The sequence below is a fragment of the Agelaius phoeniceus genome, chromosome 16 (assembly GCF_051311805.1).
Source record: "Agelaius phoeniceus isolate bAgePho1 chromosome 16, bAgePho1.hap1, whole genome shotgun sequence".
Classification (NCBI taxonomy): Eukaryota; Metazoa; Chordata; class Aves; order Passeriformes; family Icteridae; genus Agelaius; species Agelaius phoeniceus.
The window spans coordinates 5,603,922-5,616,610 of NC_135280.1; the positions used below are offsets into that span (position 1 = coordinate 5,603,922).

Genomic DNA, 12,689 nt, shown 5'->3' on the forward strand with positions numbered 1-12,689 from the left:
CATCTTCCAGAACACTGTTCCCAGGCAGATTTAGTCCTCAAACCACATGGACCCATCACTTTTTTCACTCTGGGTGTTTGGCTTGGCTGCCTGGTGGGTGAAATCCTGGCAGGATTTTGCTGTGAGCTGTGGAAAAGCTCAGGAGGTGTCTATGGAGGGCTCAAGCCTGTGACCCGCGGTGTGTCTCTGTGGCTTCCAGCGAACTGTGGCTTGTTCTTCCTCAGGATTCCAGGCAGATTTCTGTGACATGGTGAGCTTTGGGAGCCTGGGTGTTCCCCTGCTGCTCATGGGCTGCATCCCCTCCACCAGAGCAGCAGCTTGGTCCCTTCACCAGCTCTGTGCACATCTTGAGAAGTGGGGTGTGATGGGCAGCACCATGGCTGTGTTTGCATCTCCCCCGGGGCACAGGAACAAAGAGCAGCCCTGGGGGGATGGAGCAGTGCAGGGGGTGGATGGAGGCAGTGGGGAGGGGATGTGGTGCTGGGGCAGGGTGGGGGATGGCGAGTTTGAGCAGAGTTGGGCTCTTGGACCCCAAAGCTCTGGGACAAGGCCGTGGTTATTCCCTCAGGACAGCACAGGTTGCCTGGGGCTGAGGCCTCAATGTGAAAGTCGTTTGGGGGACAGTGAGGTCCAGGTCAGACTCTGAAACTCCCGGCTGGGGTCGGAAGGTGAATGTTTGGAGCAGCCCGACAAAGAAGACAAAGAGCTCCATCTTGGCCAGGCTTTCCCCGATGCAGTTCCGCCGCCCTGCGGGTGAAAGCAGAGAGTTCACCTCATGGCAGAATCCAGCTGGAATGTTTGCCATGGACACTTAGCATCTGAGATGTTGCAATGGGAGCAGGAGGGAAACCTTGAAATGCACTAAAGCATTTTGGTGTAGAGGAGCCTGTGTTGCTGAAGGTTCCTGCCTGGTCTCTTTTGTCACAGGCTACAGCCATCTTGCAGGGTTATTGCACATTTATGGTGTGCCCTCTCCTCTCCTTAGCTCTTCCAACCCTCTCAGCATCTTTAACCCTTTCTTTTGGAAAGCAGCCTGATACAAGAATGCCACCTCCTTCCAAAGTGGAATACCTTAAAACTCACTTTTCCTGTGGAATTTATCCTCATACACCACTTTTAGATAAAAGTGTGCTTCTTTTTACTACCCTTCTTTGTGCTATATTTAGCAGTGGGAGAGCTGTGCTCTGAGAGCAGCCATTTGCCCAGATGCAGAACAATTGATTCCATGCAGTAGTCTGGTTGCTTATTGACTGAGTTAAGGGCAGTGTTTAGACATGAAAACTCATTAGTGTGTATTTGTAATGAAGTGGCCCTGCCACAGCCCCAGCTCTGTGCAGGTCAGCCCTTTAGTTACCTGTGGAGAAAGGCAGGAAAGCTCCTTTCTTTACAAAATTCCCTTCAGCATCGAGAAAGTGGTTGGGGTTGAACTGATGTGGTGTCTCCCATTGTGTCTTATCCAGCAGCACTGAGGTAAGGGATGGGATTACAATTATACCCTGGAAGAAAAGTACACAAAGGCACAAAAGATAGCCAAGTGCTGTTTTGGTTCATTTTCTCACACAGGCTTTGGTGTCCCAGATTTGTTCCACCTGGGGTAGGTGGAGACCATGAGGGTTTTATCCCATCATCCAGCAGAGAGACATCAGTGAGATTCTCCCACTAGTGCCAAGGACTGAAGCCAAACCCCACAGGATGCTGTGAAAACCTCAAGTGGAAGGTAAAATCTTGCACTTCTCTGGCAGATACTTCACTGTGCAGATGGCAGCAAGGAGGTAAACCAGGGCTGCTCATGGAGTGAGGAAGTCCTGAGCATGAGGGGCTGGATTGAGCCATATGACAACCCTGGGCTGTGTACAGAAACCCTTCTGGGGATGGTTTTGGACTCTGTTGTGTAATTCCCTCTAAGAAACCATTCTCCAGTGGCACTGGCAGATCTGGGGAGGGTTTTGTGCTCCTGGGAGGCAGCAGATACCTACCTTGGGCAGGAAGTAGCCCCTGAAGTGGGTGTCAACAGCAGTGCAGCGGGGCACGTGCGGCAGGAGGGTGATGAACCTCTGCACCTCGTGCAGCACTGCGTTGGTGTAGGGCATCCTCCTCCTGTCCTCGTACGTGGCCCAGCTCCCAGCCTTGACTGTTCTCCCAATCTCCTCCTGGACCTTTTCTGGAAGGAACAAACAAAAGGGATGTGTCCTAGCCAGGAAGCCAACTCCCTCCTTGGATTTGGTTTAGGGGGAAAAAACCCCATTTTTCCAGAGTTTGAAGAGAGAGAGGATTCTTAAAGCAGCAGTCTGGGTTTCCCTGCTTTGTGTTTAATTCAGGTGTGTGGGGGGGTTGTTTCTGCAGCATCATACTCTGATCTCCACTCATCCTCTCTCCAGCTAGTCAAAAGGGCTATTTTATTGTGACTTTGATCAGCACCAGTTACATTAGCAGTTTATCACAGAGGAGAGCTAGGATTCAGCTCTTCAGGCAAAAGAGCTGCTGTGGGTCTGAGGCCAGGCCTCTTCATTTCAGCCTTGCCATGGATGGAGAGGGTAAAAGCTGCTCACTTTGAATCTCTGGGTATTTCATCATGAGCAGGATGGACCACTGGAGCGTGGTGGCAATGGTCTCTGTTCCAGCCATGACCAGGTCAAGTATGGATGCCATTAAGTTGTCATCATGGAAGAGGCTGTCTTTCTTGTGCTTCTCCTTGAAAAACACAAGAGGTAAGAAAAGTGATAAAACCATCAGTCTGAGTATTCAGCAAGCACAGGAAATGCTGCATTACCTACAGCACAGCTGGCTGTGGTCTTATGTTTGTGAACTGGGTGATAAAATAGACCTGATCTTGAATGCACAGCATCCACCAGAGATGGAGCACCACAGATGGAAGGTTTGGAGGGGAGTTTTGGTTCAACAAAAAGAGTCCATCTCCCCTGGAAGCAGACTGAAACCCAGAGCCAGCTGCTGCTCACAGATTCAGCCTTGCAGGTGTGGAAAGAGCCTGATCTCTGCCCTGAACAGGAGCAGATTCAGCTACTCCTATCTCTGAGGGACTCCTCCTGCCCAAGGCCAGGTTTGAATCCCCAACAATACTCAAAATCACCTTTCAGGCCATTTCTGCCTGAGTCTTAGAACTGTGATAACTCCTCCTCCACATAGTTGAGTAGAATACTTAGTGCCTAAGGTCAGCCTGAATCCAGCTGGAAAGAAGAAAAAGCTCAGAGCCCAAATATTTTGAGTTGAATGAAACCAAGTGATGTGTGAAACTGCCGAGCCTCTGCTAAGTGAGATGCAGGGCAGGGTTAGGACTTGTACTGATGATTTATCATTCAAGTTCTTTAAGGGGATCATTCATCTTGATGGAGCAACAGTATCAATGATTAATTGATTTGTTTTCATAAAAAGAAAAGCAGAGTCAGCTTTCATGTGAATTCATGCATTTTCTACTAGGAGTGAGTGGTTGATCTCACATTATTAGTGCTGCTATTTCAGGAGTGGACTGAGAGTAGCTTTTGTGTCTTAATTTTGATAGAAAAATGTACCAATTGGAAGAGCCTGACATCTGATTTAAATACCACTGGAGTAACAGCATGGATTTCAATAGATTTACATGACATGACTGAAATCAAGACTCAGCAACTCCTTTAGCTAGAAAATCCAAGGGAGACATTGCAAACAGCCAACAGAGCTAAGCAGCCCAATACCTCTTGTTGCTTGAATATCAGTGCATCGATGTAGCTCCTCACACTGTTCTCATTGATATCCTCCCTGCTGGCCTTCATGTATTGCCTTAAAATGGCACGCACATCTTCGATTTTCTTGAGCATAATCTTGTGGGTTTTGAAAAGAAATCCAAGGAACGGGTAGAAATTGAAATACTAATGAGAAATTTAAAAAGAGAAGCATTAGGCTTGCAGAAATACCACACAGAATCACAGAGAATCCCCTTGGCACATCCTGAAACTGCTTTTTTCCTAAGGGCCAATGAATCAGTTGGGTTTTGTCTTTAGTAGCAATATCTCAGCATCCCAGGGACTTCCTAGGCAGATTTTCATAAGCTAAAGTAACCATAGTTCAGATCTCATTTTAGCTCCACACAGATGTGCAGGATGGGTCAACAGGAAAGTAGGTAAGGGGCATCTGGCAGCAGATTTTGGTGACCCAAGTGTCACATGGAGAACTGTCACATTTTAGGTGTAATGGCTGGTTCTGAACATCTGAAAACTGCTGAAGTAAACCCTATGTCTGGTGTGGCTCACGTAAAAAAATTATCTGTGGGACAGTTTACTTACGTTTAAATTTGGGGATCCCAGAAGAATCATAATTTCATCTATGAGCCTTAAGAGAGTGAGGAATGTTGGGTCCTTGTAGTCAAACCTGTCCCCAAAGAGCATGACGAAGGTGACGTTGATGGGCGCGCAGTTGAAGGAGGGCAGGCTGAAAGGTTCCCCTGCAGCAGGAGCAGGGTGGGAAAGCTGTGAGACGTGGAGCAGCTGTGACACACACCAGCCCCAGGATGGTCCCCAGCTCACCTTTGAAGGATTTGATCATCTCGATGAGGAAGTGGAGCTCCTCAAAGATTCTGCCCTCTATCATTTGCTTGCCCATGCCGAGGTTGCGCATGCTGGACACGGTGAACCTGCGCGTTGTCCTCCACAGCTCCCCGATGGAGAAGAACAGACCTGGGCAGCCCGTGAGAAATGTGCTGGGCTCAGGCACAGAGGAGCCCCCCACACCAAACCAAACAGGGCACTGGGTGAGCAGGGAGCTCCACAGGTGTTCCTGCTGCCTGTTTTCACATGGATTTAGGGACTGAAGGTCTCCCCTTTCTGTGTGCCTCATCCCTGTGTCCTCTCAGCTCCATCCTCACTGAGCTGTAGCATGGGAAAAGCAAGCTCCCTCCCAGCCCAGTTACCCCAGTCCTTTCCTGAGTGGCAGGTGTGGCTTTCAGACCAGTATGGGTTGGCTGTAGAGCTGGGGGAAGATGTTGGTTTGAGTTTGTCATGGGACACTTGTGACCCTGCTCGTTGCAAGTCTAGGGCCTCAAGCACCTTGTGTGTCTGCAGCTTATCCCTTCATCCTATTCTAGTCATAAAGGTAATTTAACTGTGTGGGATGGGATAATTCAGTCTCCTCAACCCTAAAGTGTTTTATGGAGATTCCCAGCAGTGCTGTATTTTCAGCAGTGGTGAAAATACTGACATTTTTGTGGAGGTTTCTGAGCTCATGCCACGATGATCTCTAGCACCTCCAAGCAGGGATGGGTATTTCATCCTGTCAGAGTGCTGTAAAGAAAAAGTCAGGTCAATAATCCAAAAACTACCTCAGATTGTGGTCAGTTGAAAAGCTGGATGGATTTCACATCTTCATCGTGGCTGTGAGGCTTTTAAATATGTTTGCTTTTCTGTTTTAAAGCAGTGTAATTTTAATTTGGATAGCAAACCTTTTTGCTCTAAAAATGTCAGAGCAAATTTCTAAACTTCAATTTTTAATTTTTCTTTAATTTATGCAATTTCATCGGCATCATTCCTTTTCTGAGAGCATCTTCACAGTCAACAAATTGGCATTTTCTGAAGAAAAAATGTTTCATGGGAAAATTTGTGACCATTGTTGCTTAACAGCCCCTGAGAGCTTCCATCCTTGGGTCACCTCTAAGTGCCTCAGACTTGGGCTGAGAAGGTAAATGTGAAAGGACTTACAATGCAATACTGATATTCTCCCACAGGGATGTTTTACATGTAAATCAGCTCTAAAAAATACCTTTTTCCTTATCGATTCCTTTTATTTATGTAGTGATAAATTCATCTATTGATATTATGGCTGGGTAATTTAATTTCTAATTCTAATCCCAACTTCAGCCTCTGACCAACATCTAAAGCTGCCTTTTGGTTCTCCCAGCTAAAGCCTTACATGAAGGAGAGGCTGGACAACGCAAAAAGTCCTCTGAAATAGTCAGGGGTGGAAAAACTATGGGATTGTTTGTAGTGCTGAATTTCCAGCCCTCAGCCTCTTGCTTCTGAAGCTGTTTCAGGCTGGCCAACCTGAGGACTTTTGTGGGGAGGCAAAGGTGTGGGAACTGACAGGACAAAGGCAGTGGGAGAAAGGGAAAAACCCAACAGCTCCCAGCAGCCCAAGCCAGGTAGTCCAAAGTCTCCTGGAAACGTGAGGAGGGTTCATAAACCAGTGATGACAGCGAGCTGATCACACCAACATCGCACAGAGATTAACCCCAGAGTTACCACAGTGCCTTCAAAAATCCCACTCCTCCCACCCCTCAACTCTGTGGATATGGACGGGCTGCAAGTGCATCAACAGAAATGATGGAAAGCCAGGAGCCATTGCATGCAAGGAAAGCCAAATGTTTGCTGTCACTTGGCTTCAGAAGGTGATGTTTAAAAGCTGGGCTCCAGGGATGCACAGTTAGGCTGTGCCTCATCATCATCATCATCATCATCATCATCACGGGCACTAAGCGACAGCATTGTCCCTCCCAGCCCCCTCTCATTGCTCTAGTACCGTTTCTGTTCTGAATTTGGTCAAATATTGGGATGGATGGTCTGTCTACAAACTCCTCTGTGTAGTTCACAAGCGCCTCTCGCACAACTTCGTACCCGGTCAGCACCACAACTTTCTGGAACCCAAAGTGCAGGGTGAAGATGGGGCCGTATTTTTCTGCAAGCTGAAAAAAAGAGGCGAGCTGTGATGGTCAGGAAGGGCAGGAGAGTGCATAGAGCAGCACCTCCTGCTGTCTGAAAGGACATTTTTCATCCTGGCATCCTGCAGGGAATGGCTGCAGAGCCACCACCTGCAGAAGGGCACCTATGAGCCAGAGCTCATCGTGGTCAAGCATGAGGCATTTTGTACAGATGCTGGCATCTGTATGGAATTCAGGCTTCTTGCCATGAAGGAGCCCCCACCTCCACTAATGCATCACTAATCTGGTTTTGCTGTTAAGGAGAAAATAAATGAAAAACAAAAAAAGCCCACCTAAAGACTGGACCTCAAATGGCAGCTAAAGTTGGCAAACTGGATAAAGACCAAAAAAGAGAAGATAGTTCAGTGCCAGTAATGATGCTGTCACAGAGGAAAGCTTTAGTCTGATGCTCCTGATGTACTAAAGCTCTCCTGCATCCTGCTATGAGAGGAGCAATGGCTCTTTCACAGGACAACGGGGGCACCCTTCATTGCCCACCCAACAAACCCCAGTTGGTGCCAGCTGCTTTGTGCAAACACCATTTTTTGCTCTCTGTGGGGTGAGATGGAGGGATAACCCCTCTGGAGAGATCCCAAAGCCAAGGCAAACACAGGCAATACCAAGCACAGCCTAGCAAGGGACAAAAGCACGCGGAGGTAATTCCAAAGCGCCGTTCAGAGGCTGCAGCAGCGTCTGCCCAGCCCTGCTGGGTAAACTGACCCCAACCCTGACATTGCCCATAACAGCTCCAGGTGCTGGGGCCTCGCCCCGTGGCAGCACAGCCCGTGTTTGCTGAGCATGGGTGTCACAGGAGCCGTGGACACCTGGCTGTGAACCCCCCTGCCTGTTTGCTCACTCTCTCCATGACCCCAGCGTGGGCCATGCCCGAGGGAGCCATCCCCGAGGGAGCCATCCCTGAGGAAACCAGCCCAAGGGAGCCAGCCCCAAGGGAGCCATCCCCAAGGAAACCATCCCTGAGGAAACCAGCCCAAGGGAGCCATCCCCAAGGAAACCATCCCTGAGGAAACCAGCCCAAGGGAATCATCCCCGAGAGAACCATCCCCGAGGCAGCCAGCCCCAAGGGAGCCATCCCCAAGGGAACCATCCCTGAGGAAACCAGCCCAAGGGAATCATCCCTGAGAGAACCATCCCCAAGGGAGCCAGCCCCAAGGGAACCATCCCTGAGGAAACCAGCCCAGGGGAGCCATCCCCAGGGGAGCCATTCCCGAGGGAACCATCCACGAGGGAGCCAGCCCAAGAGAGCCCCGAAGGAACCAGTCCCAAGGGAATCATCCCCATGGGAGCCATCCCCAAAGGAATCATCCCCTAAAGCCAGGTGGGAATGCCCGGCAGCCCCAGGAGCGGCCTTGTCCTGCACACAGTGGGGTAAGTTTTCTAAATTACAGGTTATTGGAAGAGCTCACAGGTTATTCACTCTGTTCCTTAGCACAGCTTTCCCATCTCTCCCTTGCACTGCCATCTAGACTTTAATGCATTTCCCATTCATCAAGAGGGAAAGGGATTTTGCAGTGCAGAGTCCGGATTTGGCCCTCTCTGCAGCAGTTTTGGGGTCGCTGCATTGTGGATTCCTCTTGCCAGATCTCCGGGGCATAGGAGAGGGAAGCAATTTAATTTATGTTAGTTATGTCCTAATGCTTTAAAAGATTTCTGGGTGTCCAAGCTGTCAAATTAATATTTCAAATCCCACAAGCATTATAGACTTCATGTACATCACCACAATTACATGAAGAAATCCCATATTACCCAGAGGTCTTTTTTTAGTGGTTGATTGCTCCTAAATTACATTGCATCAACATAGACATTGACTAGAAGAAGCCCAGAAAGATATCATAAAGCAATTTTCACACCTTTACAATTTAGTTTGAATTAAAAAAGACAAAAAGTTCTCACTGATACATCCCAGGCAACTTTAAAATCTATGAGGGTCAGGGTTAGGGTTTTTTTGTCCTACCTTCATTAGTGATTTATCTTGCCTTCTAAGATCCACCAAGTGCAGGTTACCAATGATCGGAAGAGGAGTTGGACCAGGAGGTAATTTAAAAGCTGAATTTTTATAGCCAGTTGAAAAATAGGCTACAGCTAATAATACTGCTGTGCACAGCAGACAAATTAATGCAGGATCAGAGAGAAATGAAACTAAAAAAGACATTTTTTTAAAGTAATAATCTGGTTTTTGGGGTTAGAAGCAATAAAAATGCAGTGGCACTGTTCAGTTTCTGCCAGCTGGCTCTCTGTTTGCTCTCTGCAATTGCTACAAGCACTCAATTCTTATTAAGGTTTGTAGAGTACCTAAATAAATACTGCATACTCCACCCTCTTTAAACACCTCAGAGAATGTGGTCTAAGCAGTTTGCAAAGCCTGTCCAGAAGTAAAGAGAGTTTCAAATTACAAACCCATGCATGTGTGTGCAAGAACATATACATGGGAAAAGGTGCTTGGCATTCCTCTATAACCTCCTCCTCCCTGAGACCTCAAGGTCCTTCATTAGCAGTACTATGACCCTCCAAGCACTCTGCTGACACAGGGAAATAAAAAGGCTCTTGGAATCCTATTAGAACCTCCAGATTCAGGCTTAGGTAGGATTTGAGATCTCCATGTTACTAGAGAAAAATATCAGTAGTTTTACAGGAGACTTTGGCTTTCTTGATGTCAAGTGGAGATCAAAGGTTGTTAATAATGGTAAAGCCCAACTATCCCTGGGGGGTTGTAGCCCATAAACTTCTTTATAAAGTCAGCTCTGAACTGCCCGGGAGGGATGTGATTTCAGACTTTGTGTCTGAGGTGGAAGACATGTAATAGCTAGCCACAGAAAATTAGCTTGGATCAAGTGATCATGAGTAGATTCATGAGTGCAATGGAAAGACAAAATTGGATTTGAAACTTCTGGGAGGACTTCATTTTGTGAGAGCAGTTTCTAAGAGATAGAGGGAAGAAATTAACAAAGTTAATGAAGCTAGCTGACCTGGCAGGCTCCAGAAGGGGAACAAGACCAGAGAATGGAATGATTTTTAGTCAAAGATACTAAACACCTGAAGCTTGCATCCCTTATGAAGGCTTAAGCCTTGCTTAGAAAATAATTGAGGTTACCTGCATAGTGGTTTTCAGGAGGAAGTTTGGCATAACCAGCCAAAGGAATACAATCATTCAGGGAAGAAAGAGCTGTCTTACATGATGAGGAAACACAAGGCTAAAGGTACATTTGTCCAAAGGTTAGATCGTATAAAGGCCATTATTCAGCAAATATGGGTCCTTAGCCTTGTAAATGGAAAGAAGGCAGGAAGGAGGTGGATCTGATCCAGAGTGGGGCATGGTCAGCAGGGTCACAGAGCAAACATCTGCTGGGCACTCACCAGAGCTGCCTGTGTGGTGAGGAGATGTTGCAGCACAACAGCCACCCAGAAGCAGGAGCAGCAAGTGTGTCGCAACATTTCTGAGATTTATTTTTTTATTAGCTTCCAAGAAATGGGCTGGAGGCAGTGGTTTCCCCCAGAGCATGCCTAGGATGACTCAGCCCTGCCTGCTCCATGAGCTAAGAGGCAGAGGGGCTGTAAAGACAGGCAGGAAGGAACATGGCTGGCACAGGATGCAGAACGTGGGCACTGCCATGAGGACTTGCAATGGCACATGCTCTGTGCCTGGGCAAAATGTTTGTTCCTGCAGGGTTTTCTTGGACCAGCAGCACCCTGCAGGGCAAAAGTTACGTGTTGCTGCTGCTCTCCTGGTATTTCACCTTGCCCTGGGAGCCTCTGAACTCATAAAAAGGCCTTTCAGAAAGAGACTTAAATTATCTCTGAAAAGCCAGGGGGAGTGTATTGTGTTTTTTTTCCAAGGCAGGCTCTGAGTGCAATGCATTAAAATGACAAAGGTAAGTAAAAGTCTTTCGATGACAAGAAATTCCTGTCTCACTGATGTGTCTGGTACGTGTTTTGTGTTTCACTCCAGAGCTGAGCTGCTACGTGCTGCCCTGCCTGAGCACACAGAGCCGAGCACAAAACACCTGCCAGGCACTGACACTGCTCTGGGTGCATTCCTGGGGCAGCCAGGCCCCTCAAGGTGCTCCTGGCCCAGTTGTCCTCCATCCCTCATGCTCGTGTGGCATTCTGCCACCGCTTGTGACTGGTGGTACTGGTGAGGATGTGGAACGTTGGGTATTGGCCACCTAAGGGCAACCACACCACTGCCAGTCAGCCAGCCTGGGCCACTAAAGCACCAGCCCTGCATCCTTTAACTTAAATGCCCCAAAAACCTCTGCACCTCCCCTGCCAGTCCCATTCTTCACTAGCAGTGCAGCCTTGGATAATTCCTGCTGGCTTTTACTCTGATGGGTTCCTTGTAAGCAAGGGCAAGAGACACAGGAACCACTGAAAGGGGCCACATCAGAGAGCCTTGCAGAGCCATGTCCTGCCTCACACAGCAGTTGGGATTTTCTGGAGTTAGAAATCCAGCTATTTCCTTTGATGTGTTTGTGGCTGTCAGTATTGTCACTCTTTGTGCTCCTGAACATGTCCTGGCTGCAGGCTGCCCACGGATCCCTGTGCACACATGTCTCTTGTGGGGGTATTGAAGGTGGTGCAGCCCAGCTTTATCAGTTTGACCTGAAATCAACTGCATACTGTCACACCAGATAGATCAACAGCAAGAGAACAAAATATTTAATGGTTAAGTAGGTGATAAGGTCAGGCTTGCAGTAGCTAGACTGCAAATACAGCAACAGCAAAACAAACGCAAGCAAGCGCAGCAGCAGAGGCTTCCTTGTCACAGAGCACTCCCTGAGCTGAGCCCAGGAGCTGGAGCTGGGCCTGTGCTACAGCCCCTGAACAAGTGCAACACCAGCACAAGTAGAAGGTGCAGAATCACAGTGAGAGAGCTGCCTTTAGTCATGTGAACTGAAGCTAGCGAGGAGAGTCAGTGTCTTGGCCAGAGGCTGCCGTACTTTGTCATCCCTTCACATTCTTTCTCCTTTCTTTCCTTCCATTTGCACACAGCTCAGCTTTAAACAACAGTAATTTTAGTTTTATGCCCCATTTTCAGTTGAATGGACAATGCTGTCCCTATTCATCACAACACCCCTGGTAATTGTGACTGAAGTTTGGAATTGGGAGTCTGTGGATGATAGTTCACCCTGCAGTCAGTGCAGAGAGTGAGAAATGTCAACCTTATGGCAGCTGATTCATCCCCTGAAGGATCCTTTCTCTCTGTGGAGGGTAGAGAAGATCTACAGAGCAAGTACAGCCCCTGAGGTGCAGGTGGGGCAGGGAGCAGGGGCTGAGCCTCTCCCAGCTCTGTGCTGGAGTGTGGCAGTCCCTGCCCAGCCCCAGCTCCACTGCCCTGCCCCAGGCTGGTATTGCTTCAGCCACGCTGATTCAGAAACTCTTCCCTTGCCATGGCTGCTCATTTTCTGCCAGGTTAGGGATCTAAGATGGCCCAGTAAGGGATTGGACAAGTGCCAGAGCCAGCATGAAGCCAGGAGAGGTGAGGGAGTGGTAGAAATGCCTTTCTTAGGCATTTCTGCGGAAGCAGAAAGCTGCTCAATTGGCCCCATCATAAATGGGCTGTTCAGCATGAAGTGCCTGGTGTGAGGTGGAAAGAACCCATTTCCCAAAGCACTTAGATGTTTTCTGATAACTGTCCCTTGCCTGGGTCTTGGCATCAGCCTGTGTTACACCCTTGTGTCTGGGACTCTGTAATAAAGATAAGGCAGGTTGTATGGCACAATGGAAGCTCAGTCTGAGGCTCAGCTGAACAATCATCCTGAGGAGATTTCCAGATTTCCAGTGCCTCTTGTCTCCAGCTGGGCCACTTATAATCAGCTCTGCTCTAGGGCTTGGACTTTGGGCTGAGAAATTCCCCATAGAGGCTGCCAGGGGAGAGCTCTGATGGATTACATCTACAGAGGAGGTCTGAAGGCGTTTCACTCTTTCAAACTGCCCTGAAAACAGCATCTCTGATGTGCTGTTCCAGGAATGAATCACTGTTTCTGAGAGCAGA

General features: G+C 48.2%; 1 protein-coding gene across 1 annotated transcript; it reads right to left on the reverse strand.

Annotated features, from left to right (window-relative positions):
- Positions 1 to 556: 556 nt before the first annotated feature.
- Positions 557 to 8,849, reverse strand: CYP2W1 (cytochrome P450 family 2 subfamily W member 1). The gene is made up of 9 exons (XM_054643608.2): positions 8,652 to 8,849; positions 6,502 to 6,664; positions 4,518 to 4,667; positions 4,278 to 4,435; positions 3,690 to 3,863; positions 2,550 to 2,691; positions 1,977 to 2,161; positions 1,355 to 1,496; positions 557 to 747 (listed from the first exon to the last, which is right to left on the reverse strand). Exons 1-9 carry the CDS (start codon positions 8,847 to 8,849, stop codon positions 557 to 559), a joined length of 1,503 nt encoding a protein of 500 aa, XP_054499583.1.
- Positions 8,850 to 12,689: the final 3,840 nt, after the last annotated feature.